Genomic DNA, 22,397 nt, shown 5'->3' on the forward strand with positions numbered 1-22,397 from the left:
CTCTAACAGCCCATTCTTGCCTATGGAGAACAGGTAGCCTTGCAATAGTGAAAAACGAAAATGGCTGTAATTCACTATTAGGACATGCCACACACATCAGGGCTTTTCCTACCTTATACTTACAATGCTCCCTGCCCTTGGGCCTACCACAGCGGTGACTGATATGAAGAAAAGGGAAGGTTTAGGGACTAGCAAGTGGGTGCACTTGCCCAGTCAGTATGACAGTACCAGACTGCACGCAGGCTCTACAATGGCAGACCTTAGACACATTTTACCAGGCTGCTTCTGTGGGTGGCACAACCAGTGCTGCAGGCCCACCAGCAGCGTTTGGATGTACATGCCCTGGGCACACTCAGTACACTAGACTAGGGTCTGACAAGTAAACCAAATAGCTAAACATGAAACCTCTGATTCATACATCAATTTACAATAGGGAGCACTTGCACTGTGGCACTGGATAGCAGCGGCACAGTGCCAAAAGCATCTAACACAAGCAAAAAAAAAAACATCAGGCAACAGCAAAAACTGGAAGGGATGTCTACGCCAATGGTGCCAGGTCTAACAAATACCATTCTGGAACCTGTGAGGGTCCATGCTCGGCAATGTCCCCAGTGTATTCCTATTTTGATAGCTGCATTCCTTGAGAGCCCGCTGTGGAAATCTGAAATAATCTTTGTTAGCCTAAGCTGAAGCCATCTTGGTTGTGGCATCCATTTTGTTAGCTATGTAGTACTCCTGTATTCAATGTTGCTTGTCCTTCTATTCTGCTTGTGTCATCAACTTTAGTTAACCCTTTCTGTCCCAAGCTAAAGTTATGTACGTACAGAGAAAAGGCTTGTAACTGCTAAATTGCACTTGCTTAAAGATGTAACTGTCGACCATTTATTGCTGTTGTAAACAGTTTTGTTTTCCTCCCACTCTGCTGTCTAAGTGTCATCCATCTGCCCTTGTTTGTCGATAGCTTTTCCTGTGTCTAAATTCGTTCTTTCCATTTCTGTCTATATGCTTACTTTGCAACAAATGTGTATAAAAGGTCCATGGTCGGTGTATTCAATGTACTAACTCCTGCAACATTTGAGGGTGTTGTATTGACATAGTCCTGCTCATGAGTGATTAATAAACTTGTTATTCTGATTCCAACTTCAGTGCAGATATCTATTTATTGGTCTATGGACACGTGTACAAGAGAAGGGTGACTCTGCACAAATCTGTACATTAAAAGCCTTATTTCTACATCGCAGGTGCCTTATGCTACAACTGGGTTGAGCACCAGCTCTTCCACTAGCACTCAGGTATCGACTACAGGACCAGATGCCTCTGCACCAGCTATTGACAGTTCTGAGAATTATCTGTGCTCAATTGACGTGCTCTGTTAGGTATTATGTGGATCGTCCTCTGCAACATCGAGCAACAACAATGTTACGTCTCCCAGCCAGGACACTTAATCTGTAATTGGCTCATCATGTGCTGGGAAAGAATTCTTCTTTTTCAATACTCAACTAAATTTGGAACATTTCCTTTAACCCCTTCCGTGCGCCTGGAATTTCTGCGCTGTGCAGGCGTTTGCATTAGTGGGCGGGGATTCAGACGGCCTGAGGGCCGTCCTGCGCAATCGCCCACCGTGATGCATGACGGCTCCCGGCCTTCACGAGCATGGGAGAGGTTAATTGACACTTTCACTGAAAAAGCATGGCCTTCTGATGCTTGAAGTGGTTCAATTTATATAAACAAACTCGCCTAGGACTTTGGTTTAAAGTCACTTTTCTAATACTAACTTTCGACAATAATTTATCTCTCTCCCTCATTAGACTATTTTTAAAAGCTTTTACATATTTTATGAAGCTCACTGAATTAAGCGCTGCTACCTAGTAAAAAGAGTAGTTTACTTGCATTTTTATCATTATTGACTGCTCGGAATAGGAGAGGGTGTTTTGTTTCATCTAGGTACCCTAACATAGGCCCAGGTTATATCATACACCTTCACCTACATTATCTCCTTATACTACATAGTAACCAACCTTCAGAATTGAACCTTTACCTAGTTCTTGTATTGGGCACAGAAGGAGGATTTTTCCCTGAACAATAGCATTCTATAACTTCATCAATAGACTCATACAGTATGAATGAATATTCATAAGGGTTCTTGGAAACCAGGTAGAGGCTACACCACCTGCATAAAATCTAAGTACAAGGTTCATCCCATGCGTCAACCTCAAATCCAACACTGGCAACAAAGAAACCCTAGATACTTTCAGTAAACATACCGCACATCATGCTATGGTCCAATAGAGGGAACCGAGACTTCCAAAGCCAACACACTGACCATAGACACTGAGGCTCCTGCATGCAGATGCTCCAGCTGACAATGGTCTAACACAACCCCCGTGGGGTGTCCGACTCGAGACCAGGTCTGGTTCCCACACTCTCTTCCTTCAGGTAATGGGTTGGACTTTAATCCTAGAGGGATTCTTGGCTTCACACCTATTCACATGCTAAGTACACTTAGGTACATCTAGAACGGCAACGTAGGAGTAGACACACTTTTATCATGCATTTTATATTCATGTATGTATTCATGATTATTGCAAGATGGTAGAACTGTACTATCCTTTCATTCTCACTGTACTGCTAATCATTTATATCTGCTACTGTTTAAAGGTTATTGCAGCACATCTATTTTACACTAGAAGAACAACTGTGCAATAAATTCTTATTTTAAGACGCCCAACTGTTTCTTCTGTGTAACTATCTGAGACCGAATAAGTGAGCGCGAGTGACTGAGCGAAAGGTAGTACATTGCTTTCACGATCATGGGGGATCAGGGTTGTCATGTTCTGTAGTTGCCAGAAACTATTCTCTCCCCGATAAGAGGAGATTTTATTGACACTTTGACCTAGTTAAAACAGAAAGGCTAACATTCTTGCTAGGGGTGTTCAGAGTCAGTCTGCTACCAATCCTACAGTTTATGTTATCGAAACGCGCAGGTCCTCTATGGGTAATATAGGAACTACACGGCAGCAGCAAAGGGTGATGCCCATACTTGAGAAATTCAGCAGAGCTGGATGGTAATGCCCATTCTTGAGAAATGCACTAGAGCTACCATGGTGATGCCCATTCTTGAGAAATACAGCAGAGGGTGATGCGCATACTTTAGAAATGCAACGGAGCTACCATGGTAATGTTCATACTTGAGAAATGCAGCAGAACTACCATGGTGATGCCAATGCATGAGAAATGCAGCATAGCTACCATGGTGATGCCCATTCTTGAGAATTGCAGCGGAGGGTGATTCCCATTCTTGAGAAATACAACAGAGCTACCACAGTTATACTCATACATAAGCAATGCAAATAGCTACTATGGTGATGCCCATTCAAGGGAAATGCAGCAGAGCTAGCATTGTGATAACCATACATAACAGATGCAAAGAGCTGCCATAGTTGTGCCCTTTCTTGCATAATGTAGCAGCGCTACCATGGTGATTCCCTTTCTTGAGAGATGTAGCAGAGCTACCATGGTGATGCCCATTCTTGAGAGATGTAGCAGAGCTACCATGGTGATGCCCATTCTCAAGAAATGCAAGGAGCTACCATTGTGATGTCCATTCATGAGAAATGCACAGAGCTACCATGGTGATACCCTAAATTGGGGAATCCTTGCAAGGTGTATTGCAAATGAATGGGTAATTTTAAAGGTGATTGTATCCTGGCACCCAAAGCCATGCCTTTGACAGGTAGGAGTAATGAATCAGAGAAGGTTTTTACAGCTTCCTTTCCAGAACAGGGGGCCTGGCAGTTCAGGCTGTACTGCCCACTAGAGTAGCAGGCTGTAGACATGTTTAGATATGTCTGGGTTCAAACTGAAGTGGAAAAAACAATCGATTGCCAGTGGCTGAGAATAATGCAATCTTTCCATCCATCAACTTGTTGGTTTCGGATTGTGAACATATCTATTGCTGCTAAGGTTCGGGCAGGATAGTTTTATAAATAGAAAATATGGACTAAATATAAAATATAGATAACACAATCCTACTGATTTCAATAGTATTTTCATACCAGAAGACCTACACTTTTTAAATGTGAAGTTTATGGTTTATTTGTAAAAGGTGGGAAACATGTGTTTCATTCATGTTACATTTTTAAAAGCAGGCCTTGCAGTCTGCTGCAGAAAACATGTTTTTTGTATGTTATCTTTTTAGCTACAAATGAATTACATATTCCCTTAAAGCTTATGTTCCATAATTGAACTGTGCATTTTCAGAAAATCATTGCTCAGAAATATAGTTATTTTTTTACCAAAGTAACAATATGGCAACTTTACAGCTTTACACCTAATATACAGAGACACAATACCAGATGTCCCCAGCAAATAAATTATGATTTTGAGTAAAAATGGATTTCTGCACAGGGATTTAAGAGGGATGATAAGGATGGGAAAGGTTACAGCTGGGGAGAAGTGATTAGGCTTCAATCTGCTATCTTAGGGTGTGGTGCATTCATCCTTATACTTCCACGAATTTCAAAGTAGGTGAGGCTCATTTCCAGATATTAAGGGGCTTATATATGAGAGCCCTGCATTATTTTTGCACCACATAAAGTGGTACATGTGTGACACAGGACTCTATATAGTTTATGTGCCACATTAGCGTTTAGAAGTGAGTACAAACATGCACGTTTTGGCTTATCACATGAAAGCTGCAATAATAGTAAAAAACACATTTAGGGCAAAATACTTCTCAATTTGTGATTGGAAAAGTAAATATAGGCCTGATTTATACTTTGAAAGACGGGTTACTCCTTCACAAACATGACTGATATCCCATCCTCCTTATTGCAAGTGGATTTTGTCCTATTGCACATGTAAAAATCAGATGGAATACCTGTCACATTTCTGGTATACCCATCTGCCCAACCCTATTTAAGGCCCTCGTGCTCCAACGTGGTGAGAAATGACTTGCTGGGAATTCTGCTACAGAGAGGCTCAAAGTTTTCAATATTATTTGAACTCGTATTTGTATTAAAAGCCTAGAGAACGGTTCATGCATCTGGTTTCCATCAGCAGCTTGGAAATTCAGGAGTAGGTGCAACTCACACCAATGCCCCTAAAAATATTTGTGATGCAGGCCCATATGTTTTATTAGGAGCAGTAGGGTTGTGTATATATCATGATTTATGACTTCAAATGATCTTCGTTCTTATTAGTGTTTCCATCATCAGTAAAGTTGGAAACAAGTATAGGAGAATGATTTAGTGACCAGTGAGGACCAAAGACCTCCACAAGGTCACACACATCTAATTGCCCTGTGCCTACTGTGCCTACTGCTTCCTTAAAGCAAATGACACTGCTGCTGGTCATTTTCAAGATGCCAGGACACAGCTCAGAATTCAAGTTAGGTCCTGGCCATAAGCTCCAAGTTCAGATTTGAGAATGATGTCTACTTTTAAGAACCAAGGTGTTGGAGTGTTGAGACACATCACCATGTTATAGTGCTAGGAAAGGAGATGTGGTGCTCAAAGTAAGAGCCAGGCTATTATTTGGTTGCTCTGTGAGTACCTTGAGCAGTATAACTTGTTGTTATATCATCCCTCCTCTAAATATCACATTCTTCTTTCTGTGGTGTAAAGAGTGCTTGTACCTTCTTTTACCCCTAACACAAATGGGTATATTTACTAAGATTTAGTGTAGTGTTGCCATTATAAAAGTGATGCACAATGGCACACATTTTTTTTCTAATGTACTGATGTTGCGTTGGAAATTAGCCTGAAAGTTATACAAAGCAACTCCTAGCAGGGGTTTGCATTATTAAGCATTAAATGTGCGTTCCATGGGTAATACATGGCTTTTCCCATTCAGCCACCCATGTTTTTCATGACAAATCTACTAAAAAAAGAAAACATGGTGTCTGTAGTGTCAGCAGGCAAGAGGCAAGAAGTAGGGGTCTTAAGTGCACTCGAGGACAGGCTGCCAGTAATAAAAGGCAATGATGGTTTAAAAGATGGTTTAAACCCGACGGAGATGGATATCGAGGGTCCCTTTTTTTCAGTGTTGGATCATTCCAACTCGTCAGGGGAGGAATCACTACAGATATCTGATGACCCTCTTGGGACAACAAATAGGTGGTGGAGTTGAACAAATAGTAGAAGTCGGGAAGAGGAGACACCTGGAAAGCAATACCTAAAAAAAATTACCTGTCATGTTATCTATACCACAACGGCGTGCCATCTGTGGTCACCTCCCGGGTGAAAAGCAGTGTGAGGATGCCAACTATGGGAGTATACTAGGAGGAGGGGGTCCGAGGCATGATCGGGTCATTCCATCAGAATGCCCAGGCAAAATTTCTCTAGCAGTAATATATGAAACAATGATGTCGCACAGAGAAGAAAGTCGAGCGAAAAGCCCAAAAACTCAAGGCACATGAAGAAAACTACAAAAGTCAATCCGGCGGGTGGGTAAATCCTGTTCAGTGATCACAGAAAGAATTTCCGAAGCCGAGAATCGCACTTCCACTCTTGAGGATGAAATGATTGTACAGAAAGCAGCCATGGATGCGTTGACGACGCAAAGGAATGATATATCCTGGAAGCTTGAGGACATGGAAAACCGCCTCTGGCGCAATAATTTAAGAATTCATGGTGTACCTGAAGAGGTTGAATGCTCAGACCCCAGGAAGTATGTGGTGAAACTTTTTACTGAAGCCTTTCTGGAACTGACACAGTGGATATGGGACATGGAGATTCAACGTGCCCCTTGGTTACCCTTCCGGCTGAAGAATCAGGCGGGATCAAATTAATCTAATACGAGACCTAGAGCTATTCTGATATGTTTATCCACCCTTCTGTCCAGACAGGCTCTATATGACCTGGCCAGGCCAGATTGACAGGGAAGAGTGGCAGGAACGGAGTTCTTTGCTCATCTGGATTTTCGCCATGTTTCGATGGAAAATTGGTGGCAGCTACGACAGTTAATTAGTACCTTTCAGGACAAAGGCACACAAGCATTTCTTTTACATCCAGATAAATTGAAAATAATATATAAAGATAAGCCAAAGAGTATTTACAAGAAATTAAGCCCTAGAGGAAGGAATGTTTGTAGGCTTCTAGGTTCATGCTAAACCGTATTCTAGATTTTTGTTCATGGATATTCCACTATAGTTATTTGTTTTTTTAAAGTTGTTTTGTTTAATAAACACGGTTTGAGGGTATTGGTGAACTGGGGGGATAAGGGGATAGGTGTTCTTTACCAGGCTCTCCATCACTGTAGACTGTTGGGTCTATCAGCCTATAAGTTGGGGAGGGTAGGAGAGGGGGCCTTCTCTGGTAGAGGAGACAGTCGAAGGGAGGAGGGGTGTGCTGTCGGTATGGGGAGGGGGTGGCTACCACAGGAGATGGGGAAGGTAGAGTAAAAATTATGAAAATACTAGTGGAGAACTTATAAAAGGAAGAGAGATGTTGTTAAGAGAGAAAGGGAGTGTTTTCTGTAGTACTGAACCAGGCTAAAAATGGCACCTTTATTAGTATTTACATTTAATGTGTGAGGCCCTAAAGAAAGGACCAAACAGCAAAGAGTGGCATGATAAATTAGGAATATGTCCCCTGATGTGGTCTGTCTCCAAGAGACACACGTTCCATGGAGTAAACATAACATACGAAAGAAGTTAGGGAATGAGCTTCTAGTTTGTACTTCTCAAGGTACTACCACCAGAGGTGTCGCTATCCTCGCCAATAATAATTTATTAAAAGTAACAAAAAGTCTGGCAGACAAGTAAGATCGCTGGGCTATGATTGAGTGTGTAGTGGCTAATGAGAAATTTTCAATTTGTTCTGTATATGGCTCTAATGCTGATGAAACTCAGGTCATTGAATATTTAAATATAGAATTAGCTGCCTGGGCAACTCCTTTGATATTGACGAGGGACTTTAATATTCAATTGGGAGAAGTGACTCATGGGCCGGGGGAGAAAAATCTTATGGAGATAAATATTATGGCAGGAATCCTAGGGTCTTTAAAGCCTTACAACAGCTTATTTACAAACATGTCTTAGTTGATTTTTGGTCCTGGTTGAAACATCCAGATCCAGGACACACACGGTACTCCTGCCTACATCAAAAGTTATCCAGGTTAAAATCTTTTTTTGTAACCTAAACTTATTTAATAGATGCACATATACAGATTTTTCCCTGAATTACCTCAGACATAACCCTGTTCTTTTAAAACTTACAATGTTTGGTCTGGCACGCTCCCGAGGAACATTTTCCTTGGATAGGAAGTTATTTTTAAATGAAGAATGTATTTGTCATATACAACAATGGTTAACCGAATTTTTAGCCATAAATTGAAACTCCACCAAATGTGACATAGTTTGGGATGCTATGAAAGCAGGGCTCCGGAAAGATATATTGAGCTTTGGGTCAGATGTACAATAATAACTTAGGCAGCGTCTACTGGGGCTATTCGATAAGTTACAATGTGTTGAATACGTGTTGATAGAGGCGGTTAAGGGGAAACTTGACACCACACAGGTACAAACTGAGGTAGCATGCTGTAAAGCCAGGATAAATGAGGAGTGGGCCAAAGACATAGCAAAGAAATATAATCTTTTCAGGAGAGAGTGTTATGAGTTTGGCGAGGCAACTGGTAGATGCTTGGCCAAGAAAATTAGATGAAAGGAGGCTAAAAATACCATAACAGCAATTGAGGATTTGATTGGCAATATAGTAGAAAGACCAGAGAAGCGTTTGACCGTGTCTCCTGAGAATTTTTATGGGCAACTATGAGGTGGCATTGGTTCGGAACTGAATTTATCCAGGCCGTTAAAACTATGTGCAGATCGCCAAATGCGCAGGTCTGTGCGTGGGGACTTGAATTGAACCCTATAGCAATATCAAGGGGTACCCGACAGGGCTGCCCCTGCTCTCCTCGGTTATTTGCGTAATGTATTAACCCGCTCCTAAACGTACTGGAATATAGGCTAAATACACAACTAAAGAGCCTCAGGCAGAAGCGGGTTAATATATCAGCGTACGCAGATGATAAAGCAATAGTTTTGCCAGACCCTGCTACCACATTGGTAGAGACAGAACAATTAGCATTGATATATGGGATGAGCTCAGGCTATACGTTAAATTTGGCCAAGAGACAGGTTATATGTACATACCAAGCACACTTTAATGATCCGAGAGTGTTGAAGGAGGCAACGTATCTGGGGGTGTGTTTGAATGCGTACCTTGATACGATGGTTCTATCCCATTGGAATACTATGCTACACAAGATTAAAAAGGAATTAGATATGATGGAAGGCCTACACTTGTTAATGCTGGGAAGATGTAATGTCTTTAAAATGAATATTCTCCCAAAGGTCCTTTATTTTTTCAGGCCGGTCCCATTAGAAAAAATTGCAGGGAAACAGAATCAGAAATTACAATCTATATGTAGTGGCTTCTTGTGGGCTCAGCGTAAACCCTGCTGAGCTATGACATTTATGACCTTCCGTAAGTACGAGGAGGCTGGGCGGTTCCCAATTTTCAGTATTACTATAGGGCATTTGTACTACTACATATGGGAATCTTATTAGTTGGGGAGAAAGAGGAAATTGTAGATGAAATACCGCATATTTTCAAGATATTATTGGATTCTACAGCAGAGAGAAGTTTTTTTAGGATTCTTCAGCCCAACTATTACAAAAAAAAGGGTTTCAAGGTGGTCCAGGCTGCCCAGTAGGCTTGGCTTCAGATTCGGAGATATCTGCAGATTGGTTGGATTAATTATTACACCCCCACGGATACCCCAGCTCTACTTCCCTCTGTTTTTTCAGATGGTATTATAAATAGATGGAAATGTGAAGGCATTCAGATTCTAGAAGACTTAGTCGAAAGCAGTAGTGCTAGGACATACGCTTTGTTAATGTCTAAGTATGATCTCCCTAAAGCAGACTTTTCAACGAAGACGCTAGATTCGTGACTATTTGATTAAAAGCGGATTTGGTTCACGCCAAGCACAGAAAAATAACTTACTAGAGGTAGTAAAGGGACGGGGGAGGATTGGGGCTTTATACCAAGCACTTATTGAATACAAAACAACGATGTAAAGGAACAGAATGCTAAATGGAACAGCAGGCTGTCCCTCGGAGGAAAAATCCTACAAGAATTTATTATATTAGCTGAAAAACTTTTATTCTCTTCTAGTGTCAAAACTCACCAGTACAAGACCATGTTTAATTTGTATTACACACCTGCAAAAATTGCTTGCTGGGGGCGGGGGGTGAATGAAAATAAGTGCACTCGGTGTGGAATGGATCAGGCAGATATAGTCCATATGTCCTCTCCATGTCGAGAACTGAAACAATTAATTAATATGATGCAGACCTTCTTGACGGAAGTTACAGGGGAACAGATTGTGATAACCCCTACAGTTATGTCACTGGGGGTATTAGAAGATGGTGTGCTAGCACATGGAATGTATACGTTTAGATACTTAAAAGATATTGCTGTTGTAGTGGCTAGACTATGTATAGCATCACTGTGGTGGCAGAAAGAACCTCCCACCTTTGAAATGTGGGGAGGAAGGTTGTATGCTATATGTAAACTGGAAACTAGCTTTCATGCCATCAAAGGGTTACAGAAACAGAGACTGAGTATGAAGATCTGTGGGTCTCTTATTGAGCACTTAACATCTGCAATACATTAAGATGATCCTTAGAAGGATCAAAGTGTATAATGCTCTATGTCTTCCTCTTTTTTTGTTATTATTCTCCTGCATTCATGGTTTATATATATGTTTTCTGCCAATGGCTACTTGCTAAAAAAAAAAAGGGTTCTCTTTCAGTACAAAACCTATGGCAGGCACTATGTACTACGGTGAAAAGGTGTATGGGCGAACGTTAGGGAGAGAGATGGATACTACCATATCCCTTTGGATATTTTGCCATTCTGCTCTCTCCCTTTCATGAAACAATATATTTTTGTTGCTAAGATGTGTTGCCTGAACTTTAGTAAATATCCCCAACAGTCTTCGATAGAGCGAAAGTAGGGCTAATAGAACTCTGGACACACGAAAAGTGGAAGACTTTTCTCTACTTACATTTATGTTTTTTGTTATCATTATGTACCTTTTTGTCAACAAACAAACATTACATATTAAAAGGTCTCACATTAATAAATGTGTATTTTTTGTTTCCTTGTATTCTTTCTGGCTATATAGGAAGAAGTTTTATTGTGGCCTTCATGCAAAATTATGTAACTCCAGCCAACCTCATACTAGAGCTGAGCAGTTATGATGAGCCATGCATGGTGCTGATCACAGTCCCCTCTCCACCCTACAATCAGACTGTGCTCCTGGCGAAGAACAGCACAACAGAGGTGGTCCTACCTTCAAACTACATGCTCACTGAGGGTGAAAGATCAAGGAAGCTGGTGACAGTGAGCTCAGATGCAGATATTTCAGTCATTGCGTTTAACATAGGTGAGTACACTGCTGATGCCTTCGCCTGCCTCTCCAAACAAGTCTTGGGCACAGAGTACTTCGTTTTCACAGCCACATCAGCAAGTACCTATGGAAGCCATTTTGCTGTTGGCAATGGCGAAAATGTTGAGACTCAAGTTAATATTACAGTGTCCGGCTCCTTATTCGTTAATGGAACCAGATATGAAGACAAACAGATGGTCACCATCACCCTGGCTCCACAGGAGGTCATTCTGCTCAGTGACGCTAATGACTTGACTAGCACCAGAGTTGCTTCTTCAACACCTGTGGCTGTTTTCAGTGGTAGTAAATGTTACTTTATCCCGTCTAGCGGCTGTGACACTCTAATCGAACAGCTATATCCTGTGCAAAGTTGGGGGCAACAATTTGTTGTATTCCCACTGATGACTAAAGGTGTGAGAGACCGTATTTTTATCATCGCTGCAAGGCCAAACACCACAGTCACTCTTCGTAATAAAAGCACCACCCTACAGTACAGTCTTCAGCCTGGATCTGAGGTCAGCATGGACTTAGAAACAGGGATGCTTGTGAATGCAACCAAGCCAATCATGGTCGGATATCTCTTCCAGGGGGGCTACAGTTCATTACCATTCATATTTGATCCTTTCATAGCAACCGTTCCACCCAGCAACTTTTCAAGGAGATACTACAAGTTTGTTACCAATGCCTTTTTTAACAACTCCCTATTTATTGTGTCTCGCTCATCCAAATTGTCATCCGACTTTCTTCTCGACTACAGACCACTGAGTGATTATGTATCGACCATGCGGGACCTGGAAGCCTTCACCGGTTGGGAAGTGATTTTAGGAAAAATCGGTGGGCAACATGAAATTTCCCATCAGTCGGAGACATTTGGAATTTATGTATATGGAGTTGAATCTTATATATCTTACGGATATTCACTTGGCCAAGTGGAGTCATTTTCAGGTATTGAACAATTATATTTTATATTTGCCATTTAAAAAAAAAAGAATTCTGATGCAGTTTGATCTGTGAAAATATTGTGTTTGTATGCAGGTCGTATATATGTGCATTTGTGAAGCACAACACTATCTAGAGAGCCATCTAGAAAGGAAAAGAGTGCAGAATGTAGGTCAGAGTCCACAATATGATTCAGGATCTTTTACAAGAGTGATCTGATAAAACAGAAGTAAAGCATAGTAGCAGCCAATTAAACCATGCACCATGATGGCTCATTGGTTTAAACTTTGGCTGCTTATGTATAGAGTCATATCCAAGTCAAGGGTCCAACTTAGCCTTACATCTTTCCAAAGTTGGAACCATTGCTTTTGTAACAGAATTAGAATTGCCTTGTTTGTGTACAAAGCACTGCATAAAACACGCTATTATTATCCATATTAGAAGTAGTGGGAAAGAGGTTAGAACAAAAACTGTTAGGCAATATCAGTTAGTTACAATCAGTATGCAGTAGTTAAAATGAGTGTCACCAAAAAGTAGCCAGAAGGAAATAGCAAAACTGTTTGAACCCCTAGGAACAATAAGAACATTAGGAACAATTAAGCATCAGTAAAATGTAACGGGTTTTTTAAGGTCCATTCTAATGGCAGCGAGGACAATAAATAGAACAAATGTGGGTGTGAGAGCTCTTTCCTACTTTTACGATTGCCAGTTGCGGATAGCATTGCTTACAACTGGTGCTCCAGAGCCAATACTATCGAAGTCCAAGGGAGTAGTCAGTCTACTCCCTTTAGGCATATGCCTCTCTTGGCAGTCACTGTGATCAGTGAAGTCTTAGTGTGCAAATGTGATAGAGGTTACAAATACCATAACACATTAAACTGTCTATTTATAAACAAGCTGGCACAATGATAAATGAAATTAATATAAGCAAAGAGAGCAACAAGTCTGACATATAATCCCAAACATGTTATGGGCACTTATTTGCTCCTACGTTTAAACTATGGCCAAACTGCACTCTGGTCGAAAGGAAAACTTCAGAAAAGTTGGTCTTTTGTGAAGGTGTTCACTCCAGTCAGAGATTCTGGTTTTTGAAAGGTAGTCTGATGAAATAAATATGCACCTACATCCAGTTCAGGTTCCCCCCTGGGATCCTCATTGCCCACCTAAGTTGGCAGATATGGAAGCTACTGCCTGTCTTGTTCCTAAGAAATTTAAAGGGGTCACACAAGAAATGTTTAAAGTCAAAACCAGTACCAAATGTAGCCACTGCTGCTATTCAGAAGAACCAGTGGTAATATCATTAATGCTGAGGTGACTGGTCACTAATGTCCTCTACAGCTGCAGTCTTTATTTTACAGAATTGCTAAACAAGTTAGGGACCCTACTGTTTATGGTGCTTTTGGGAGAGATGAAGTGATTGGCCGGTACTCACTTTGAGTCAAAAGGGTATCTCACATTTACCCACTGAGCGAGTTGTCTTTAACAAGTGCACCTTAAAGGTAGGGCTTGACAGTGACTCCAAGAATGAGGAGGTTACCAGAACCATAAAAGGGAACAAAGAAGGAGGGTTAAATGGTGCTGCAGTCATGTACTATAGCTGATTGAACAAGATCTGAAGCAGGGGACATGACAATGGGCCTTGTGGATCTGGGGAGGGAGATTACAAATAGCTAACAGACAGAGGTCAGACTAGGCAGTGCAGGCTCAGTCGGTTGATGAAGACATGAAAGGCTACAGCTCATAATTCAGATCCTTTCTTTTCTCCAGTCTTCCTTCTCCAAGTTACGGCTGTCGAGCAGATCTTGTACCTCTTGGGCGACTCATTCCTGGCTGGAGAACTCCAGCATTCCACCTCTCTCCAGGGCCCAGCTTCTTTCCTCAAAGTAGATTCCAAGACTTAGTCTAATTCCAGAGCAAAGCTTCCACATCTGGTTTGATACCTTCTTCCCACCCTGTAATGCAGGCCTTCTTTCCATTTAGGTGATTTACCAAGTGCTGGTCAAGAGTGCCAGTGCTCATCCTCCTCTGGTAACCCATGCAGGATGCCAGGGCAAACAAGATGTCTGTTTATTTCAAAGTGTGCACACACCCTGGTTCCAAGAATTCACATATTCATTTACTTGACTGTTTCCTTACACCCTGAAGCATGGCGGTGTAGGCAAGGCCAGGCTGGACAGGTACCAGTGGGACTTGGGGTCACACTTAGTCAGAGATCTATATGTATTCTCGTTGCCCGGAGACCAGTAGCATACAGTAAGAATAAATGTACTCTGAGGAAAGAAGCGGGGAGGTAAACTCACCTGACCAGCAGGTAGAGGATGATTGGGAAGCAACACCTGAGAAAAAATACTTGAAGGCTGGATTTCCAACATGAACATAGCCACTCTACACCATTGGAAATCACCATCTCCTGCAGAAAACAAAAGTGGAACAAGTAGACCCCACTGTTTACCAACTCATAAAAAAAGTAGATGTCTATCACACACACTTACGTGCAGTCTAAATTTGACGGAATCTCATAACAAGTTTATGACCCAACTGTTTATGGTGCTTTCCCGGTTAATGCAGTAGTGGGCCAGCACCCACTATTAAGTCCACTCACATCAACCCACATAATGACTGCAGGAGATTGGAGGTATGGTAACAGGAAGGAACTTCAAATAGGAAAGGCCAGCAGACCCCTTAATGTCTCCCTGCTGATGTGCCTATTTTAAATCTGAATTCTACTCATTACAGTCTTAACTATGGAAGGACGAGTTTCACCCACGAGGCAGGCTCTTCTGAAGACCTGTAAAGTGAAATGTCAATAATATTCAAGATCTTGAATGTAATAAGGAAGCTTGGTGCCTTCTCTCTGTTTATGACTGAAGCCTCCAGGCAAATGTTTTATAATACCAAGCAATGGACAGTGGGCACCAAAGGTCCTACAGGGAGAAGATGGTGAGACTGAGACTTTAAGGAAGAGGAGCTCCTTGTTGGTGCAATGAAGATTACCAGGTAAGTAATCTAAGCACTACTTCCATCTTCACTAACTGGCTAATGGTGTATGTGCCTTATTGATTACTTTGTTGATTATGCGACTTTATTATTATGTGACTCATTGATTACTTGTTAAACAGGAAGTAAAGATCACAAATCTTTACTTCTTGTACCAAAATACATCAATAAGGTATAACAAAAATGATAAGACTAGACATAGTACAAGTATGACCTAGATAAATTAATAAGACTCACCTTTGGCCTTATGTGCACCAGTTTGAATCTTCCCGAGATGTTGCATGTGGAAAGTAAACAGACACAATTGTCTCCTAAGAAAAAGTCTTTGGATGGAACCCTAGTCAGGTCTTAAAATGTCAGTGTATTGAATTATAATTAGATTTGATTAATCAGTTGCTAAAGATCCCAATTCTCCTAAACACAAAGCCAATGTTACTGTCAGTAAAAAGGATGAATTGGTAGAGAGGAGATAAAAAGCCAATAACTCCAAGGGTTCAAACAGATGCTGTTGTAGGCTTCATAAGACCAACAAGAGATCCCAGACCGGAAGCGAGGATTTTGTTTGTGCTGTTGAAAAACATGAAGGGGACAGCTTTCTCTTTCTGCTAAAGCCTGATCATGCACTCTTTATGCACTTATGGCCCCCATTGGGTTTTGAAGGAGGTTGCTGACAGATATTTGAAAAAATCCTTCTTTAAGAAACCTGGGATTTTGGAAGGAACACAAGAAAGGGCACCAAACTCTTGTGTGGAGTACGACTGAGAAACAAACTGTTCAAATGCATGTTGCAAGTGGATAAAGTTGGAGGTCAACAACATGATTGTATTCATTTCATTACGTCTTCGAAACAACCTATTTGTTGAAGATTGAATCCCTTGACTTCCAAAGCGTTAGGTTGAGTCCAAGGATTTTTGTTCCACAAATATCTGGACAATGGCTTGGCAACCAATTTAGTAGTGAAACCCCTGTCTTCTTGGCAAAAATGGGGCAATTAGAATATATCCCTATAGCTTTAAGCCTAGGGCTATACCAGTTGTTAAAGGCCCGGACCTGGAGATATATGCTGAGCCACAGGCGAGGGCCTGTTAAAAGGGAGGAAGCCTTTACCTACAGGTGTAGCTCGAGGCAGAAGGGTTGTAAGGCTTTTTGAACATTCGACCCATAAAGGGTAGAATCTTCTTAATTAAAAAGGGAGAAACATGAAGACAAACAATGGAATGTTAGTGCTCCAGGCTTATATCTGCCATTATAAGCCCACAGCTATCCAATAAACAAAGCCCAAGCTTTAGAAAAAAAAAGGGAACTCACATGTTTTAAGGAGATTAATATAGAACCATAAAGGCAGGCCATCCTCTCCTGCAAGTCAGGGTCGCCTTTCGATCCATGACGCCCAAAAAATCTCACATGCATTGGTGGATACTGTAAATCCCATTATCAATCAGACCATTTATACCACTTTTAGGCTAGCAAAAATCCCTGATATCTGGAAAATTGGCACTGTGAAGCCACTCCAAAAAAGAAACTTTCTGACCCCACCACTCTCTTCAACCTCAGACCCCACCACTCTCTCCAACCCTCCTCCTCCTCCTCCTCCTCCTCCTCCTCTGTGTGGTCATCTTCAGAAAATTTGTACCCAACTTCAAATTGAAAACCAGAGGTGGAAAGACTATGTTGGTACTAGGGACTAAAGCCTAGAACGCTCCGCCCACTCAGCTAAGGCACACACAAACGGAACCTACATTCAGGAAGCTTATAAAAACTTGGATTTTTGCCATCTCATATCATATGGTGTTATCTCTTATTTAAACACCACTACTTAGTTATTCTCTCCTCTGCAAAACCTTTTCAGATCTCTTTTTCTCCACTAAAGCGCCTACATGCTCCTTGGAGTGAACGTTGTGCTATCCAAAAAACCTTTCTATCATTCATTCTTGTCTTCAATGGAGCTGTCAACATTCCAATGTTATAATTAATTATCTAAGTTTTTGTCCCCCGGCCGATAAGGACATTGTAGACATCGTCTTGTTACCGCAATTCCTGAGAGATCCATGTGTTGTCTTCTGGGGCGTTTAATCATCTGCTTAATCATGAGTGTGTAGGAGAGCGAGTGAGACACTATAGCTATTCGTCCATGGGTTCATGGGCACTAAGGTGGGGGGAAGGCTTAGCCTCCATACACCGAGGGCTCATTTTCATGCGCATAGTTCTGTGTATGTGCAGAATCCCTGGAACACTTTCTACTGCTGAATATTCCTCAGCGGCCATGGAGGAGATGAATAAGATGAAGTGCATTACGGAGGAGCTGTAGCAGGAGAGGTCAACTATTCCCAATGCCATTAAGCATGTTGATCTGGTAAAAAAATTTGGAAGTAGAGCCCCTGACTAGGCTGTGAATAGGTCTATCCGAGGAATCCCTTGTTGGAGAATCAAGAACAAGAATGGATTTGAATGGAGATGAAAGTTCAAAGTGAAGGAAAGCACTCTGTTCAGATGGTCTACTAGGGAATTCTCTGTCCTGCCAGGGAACTTGCCCTTAAAAACAGATTTAATGCTGCCCGAATCTAAGAAGTAAGCTATATTTTGTAGGGTTTGACATTGCTATCGCCCTTGTCCATTTACATACGAGCAAGTCATGTGATTGCCTTAGCAAAGTAATTCAGCATGGCATGCCAAGAGAGGAGTGAATACTATAAAAGCCTGGAACACTGCAACAACCCTCTGCAGCTGGATGAATGATTTGCTTCCAACTTTAACCACTGCCCTTGAACCTCAGAGTAGTACATGGTGGCACTCTCCCATTTGCATGAGGCTTGAGTCACCAACCACCATTACCATTCCTTTCTGAGGTTCTGAGATACCGAAACCAGAAATCTCAGGTCATAATTACAGTATCCCCAATGAGACAATAGATGGTGTTTTGAGGTGGAGGCAAGAACAGAGGACACGGCTCTTGTGGTTCATATGAATTGCTGATTCTGTAGACACTCTTTTGCTAGAGCCCACTTCTTGGTGAACAGTTATCAGAGAAGATTTGAGGGTGGCTATTCCATCTCTAGATCTGTGCAGATCGTGGCTCCAATAAATACTCAATGCTGGTCTGGAATCAGCTGCTATTTCTCCCAAGATAGTAGGAATTTGAGGTTTTGCACAGCCCGGCATTTTTTGTATGTATCTTTCATATACTTAAAAATAGATAAAACAAAGGACACAGTGATGGATGGAATACTTGAATTTATCTCAGCTACTGTCAATTGTTTGGGCCACATTCGGACCAGTTTTGACAAGGTCAAAACTGGTCGGGGTTGCTTGTGTCCTCTTCAGGAGGGGCCATCACATAGCATTGCGATGAACTATTCCCAGGAGGATCAGGGTCAGTACTGATCTGCGTAAGGTTGACTTCTGTCTAGAGTGACACAGTGGGAGAAAGTGATATGTTAAAATCTTCCCCAGTGTCATTGCCAGTGCTTTAAACTATTTACAGGCATTCCTCCAATTACCTTTGTTGTGCTTTTGACGTAACACTTAAAGTGGCAAAGTCTGTGCCCAGGCAGGGGTCCCTTGCTTGCTGTGTCACCGCATCCTTGCTTCACCTCATCTGATGAAACATAAAAGGCCATAAAGTTTCTGTGGCTGTACTCCGCTCAGGATGGAACCTCGCCGGGCAGAGTTTACTCTTCCCATGAGGATCAGGGTCAGTACTGATTTGCATACGGAAGCTGTCTGCTTAGGGAGGCACTCTGGGTGAGAAATGCCAAATCCAAGGCATCCAAAGTAAGGTTTCTTTTATTCACATAATTATGTACAGTTTTATGTATATATGTGTAGGAGAATATTGAATTTCTTTGTGATGGAGCAAGCCTTTTAGCAGACACATGTGTACTATTGAAGAGGTATGACCTAGAGGTTAGAGTTGACAACTTTACAACTGGGGAACCTAGACCTGATCCTGGCCTCATCTCAACATCGTGTGGTTTTGAGCAAGTTACTTTGTATCTTGTGAGTGAATATAAATGTTTTTATATTGTTTAGCTTTTGTGTAAAATGTTAGGGGCTTGTGTAAAGAAATCTAATAACCTTTGGCCAAGTTTGCGCTATGAAAAATGAACAACTTGCTCTGAAAAAGGAGGGGTGCTCTTTAGTGGCCCACAGGCACAGACCTCAACTGAAAGCTCTTGCTATGCCCTTTTAATGGATGGTGAGGAATGCTGGTTTAGCATAGGTTCCTTTACTGTCTGTCTTCATATGAATACGACCCAGCCTTTGCTGAAGGGCTATTGGAATTATGCAGTATGTGAGGACCAAGTTTTGTGTCAGGGTTGACTAGATTATGCAGCATGAGGGGGGGCGTGGCTTGGACGGCTGCAAGATGGCCTCAGCTTGAGTGGGCATTTATCCATTCTAATCCTGCAGGTATCGCATCACGAACTGCACTACGGTGTTGACCCCCGGTTCTGGGGCTCAACCTGCCCCTACCTGGTTGTTTTTCAGCGTCCCTGTGGGCTTCCTCGGCTTGGTTGCCCTCCTTGTGGCCGACGTCAGACTTCAGTGCTGCTGCCTGCCTGTGCCTCCACTGGGCCTGTGGCTTCTGGCTGACGACTTTGCCATGGGGCCGCTGCTGGATTGCACCGCCGGACCCCCGAAGCCCGCAGTGAGTTGAGCATCTGCCCGGAGGGGTTGCTGGTGGGGGCTGGGGGCTGCCTGCCCTGTAGATGGGCCGGGTGGCGCCACGCCCCTGCGGGGGCCTAGTTTCCTCTCCCCGGCCCAACGTGGGTGCGGCACTGCCGGGGCTCGTCTCCCCCGCTGGTTGCTCTCCCCTCGATTGGTGCCTGCTCCCGCACTCGGGTGGTTCAGGGCCTGCTCGTTACAGCCTTCGCGCTGCCTGGGGTGCCCTGCGGCGAGGGCTGCCGCTCCCTCCTGACAGCTGGATCTGGGGCCCGCTCCTGGGAGGGGGCGGATTGAGGACCGCTGCTGCACCGACCGGACGTCCCTGCTAGCTGCCCTGCCTGACGGAGGTCCCTACTGCCTCGGAGGGCACCCTGGTGATCTACGGCTGCCTCACTCCTGGAGATCTCCCGTACTGGTCGCTGCTGGGCCTGGTCTTGTGGCTCACCCACCTCAGTCTGCTCCTGCTCTGCGGATATGCTCTCACCGCCTGCGGGCCCGGATCTGGTGAGCCCTCTTCATCACTGTGTGGGTCGGGCCGGCTGCTGCCTCCTGACTCTGCGGATTGTGCGGTAGCTGCTCCGGCCCCGCTTGGTCACGGCTGCTGCCCTGCCTGCTTTCCCTCCGGTGTTGCCCATGCGGGCCTTTGTTGGGTCGCCGCGGCGGCCCCTGCCTTCTTTTCCCTATCTTCCGCCCCTGTCCCTGGATTACTGCTGGAGCTCCTTGCACCCTACTCTACGCTCTCGCAGGTGCTGTGGCCGTGTCTACATGTCGTGGCCCCACCTTTGCGCGGGGTCGCTGGTGGCCGTCATTGCTGGAGTGTGGCCGCTCTGCATGCCAGTAGACTTCTGGGTGGACTGTTGTCCTGGCCTCAAGTGGGCACTTACCTCCTGACCAATGTGGCGACGCCCCTTGACGCAGGGGCCTAATTCCGAGGGGTTCGGCCTGGTCGGCTGACAGTGTACTCCGCTCCTCCATCTGCTGCATGCTTCCCATCACTGGCTTGCTCACTTGGAGTTTGGGGTGGGGCTGCCCAATCCCACTGCCCGCCCGGGCCCTCTTGAATGCTTCTGGACGACTCCGGCTTCCTCATCGTTGCTCCCGGGGGCGCCTTTGATACACCTCTGGTCAAGGGCCTGGTTGTTCCTGCGCCACTGTGCGCTTCCTCCTGCCTCTTGCTGTTTGGGGCTGCAGTGCTGTTGACATCTCTGCCTCTGTCGGGGTTGTCATGGGCTGGCTGAGATGTTCCATCATGGGGAAGAGCGCTCCTAAACAGCCCAGAGATCGCCTTTGAGTTGCGCAGATCTTCCCGCCAGGACTTTGCGGGCGCAGAGGGTGCTGAGTCTACAGGTTCCATGGAGGTACCCCAATCCTGCGAGGATGATCTCAAGGTCATCATGCTTGATGTCAAATCCACGGTGACGGGGATTTGCCGCTCAGCTCGATCAACTCTCGGCCCGCCTGGATACAGTGAAGTTCCGGGTGGACTCTCATGACAATCGTCTTCTACATGTGGAAACCAGGGTCTCTGACTTGGAGGACGCTGCCACTCAGGACCGGCAGAAGCTGCTACAGATAAACAAGATCCTTGCTGTTATCCGGGACAAGAATGACGACTTGGGGGCCCGCTCCCGGAGGTGTAACCTACGCATTACTGGCCTACCGGAATCTATAAATATTTCCAAGATGGAGGACTTCGTGGAGCAGTTGATTAGGGAGTTGTCTGGTGAGGTCCTGTCCCCCGTTTTCATCGTCAAGCGGGCTTACCGCTTTCTGGACCCCCGCCCCTGTCCTGGACTGCCCCCAGATCCCAATATAGCCAAGATCTTGAACTACCGGGACCGGGACGCCATTCTCCGGGCGGCACGAGACAGGGGGGTCATCACCCACCAGGGCAATGCACTATCCTTTTATCCCGACTACACCCTCGTGGTGCAGGCCGCTCAGAGAGAATTCCTCTCTGCCAAACGCCTTCTTCTCACGCAAGAGGTCTACTACTCACTGGCCTACCCGGCGAAGCTGAGGGTCCGCCAGGGGTTCAAAACGCTTGTCTTCCCAGACCCTAGAGAGGCCCTGGCATTTGCCAAGGAACTGGACAAAGAGACCCGCTCTTCTCTCTTCAAGTCCATCTGATGGGGCTGGTGGCCTCAGTGATAATGACTGAGTAGTGCACTTTTCACAGTTTTTTTGTTTGTGATATTTTTTCAATGATGTCTGATGATTGTTTTCCTTGGCCACCCTGCTTTTTTGCAGGGGTGTATGCTTAGCCCTGCCATGCCTACCACAGGATGATTCATGCTTTCCCCATCATTCCTCTGTTTCTTAGTTGTGGGCTCCTG

General features: G+C 43.9%; 1 protein-coding gene across 1 annotated transcript; it reads left to right on the plus strand.

Annotated features, from left to right (window-relative positions):
- The first annotated feature begins 11,204 nt into the window (after positions 1–11,204).
- Positions 11,205–22,191, plus strand: LOC147725078 (uncharacterized). The gene is made up of 3 exons (XM_086918160.1): positions 11,205–12,405; positions 15,519–15,568; positions 21,499–22,191. Exons 1-3 carry the CDS (start codon positions 11,220–11,222, stop codon positions 22,189–22,191), a joined length of 1,929 nt encoding a protein of 642 aa, XP_086774286.1. The 5' UTR covers positions 11,205–11,219.
- Positions 22,192–22,397: the final 206 nt, after the last annotated feature.

The sequence above is a fragment of the Lissotriton vulgaris genome, chromosome 4_1 (assembly GCF_964263255.1).
Source record: "Lissotriton vulgaris chromosome 4_1, aLisVul1.2, whole genome shotgun sequence".
NCBI classification, from domain to species: Eukaryota; Metazoa; Chordata; class Amphibia; order Caudata; family Salamandridae; genus Lissotriton; species Lissotriton vulgaris.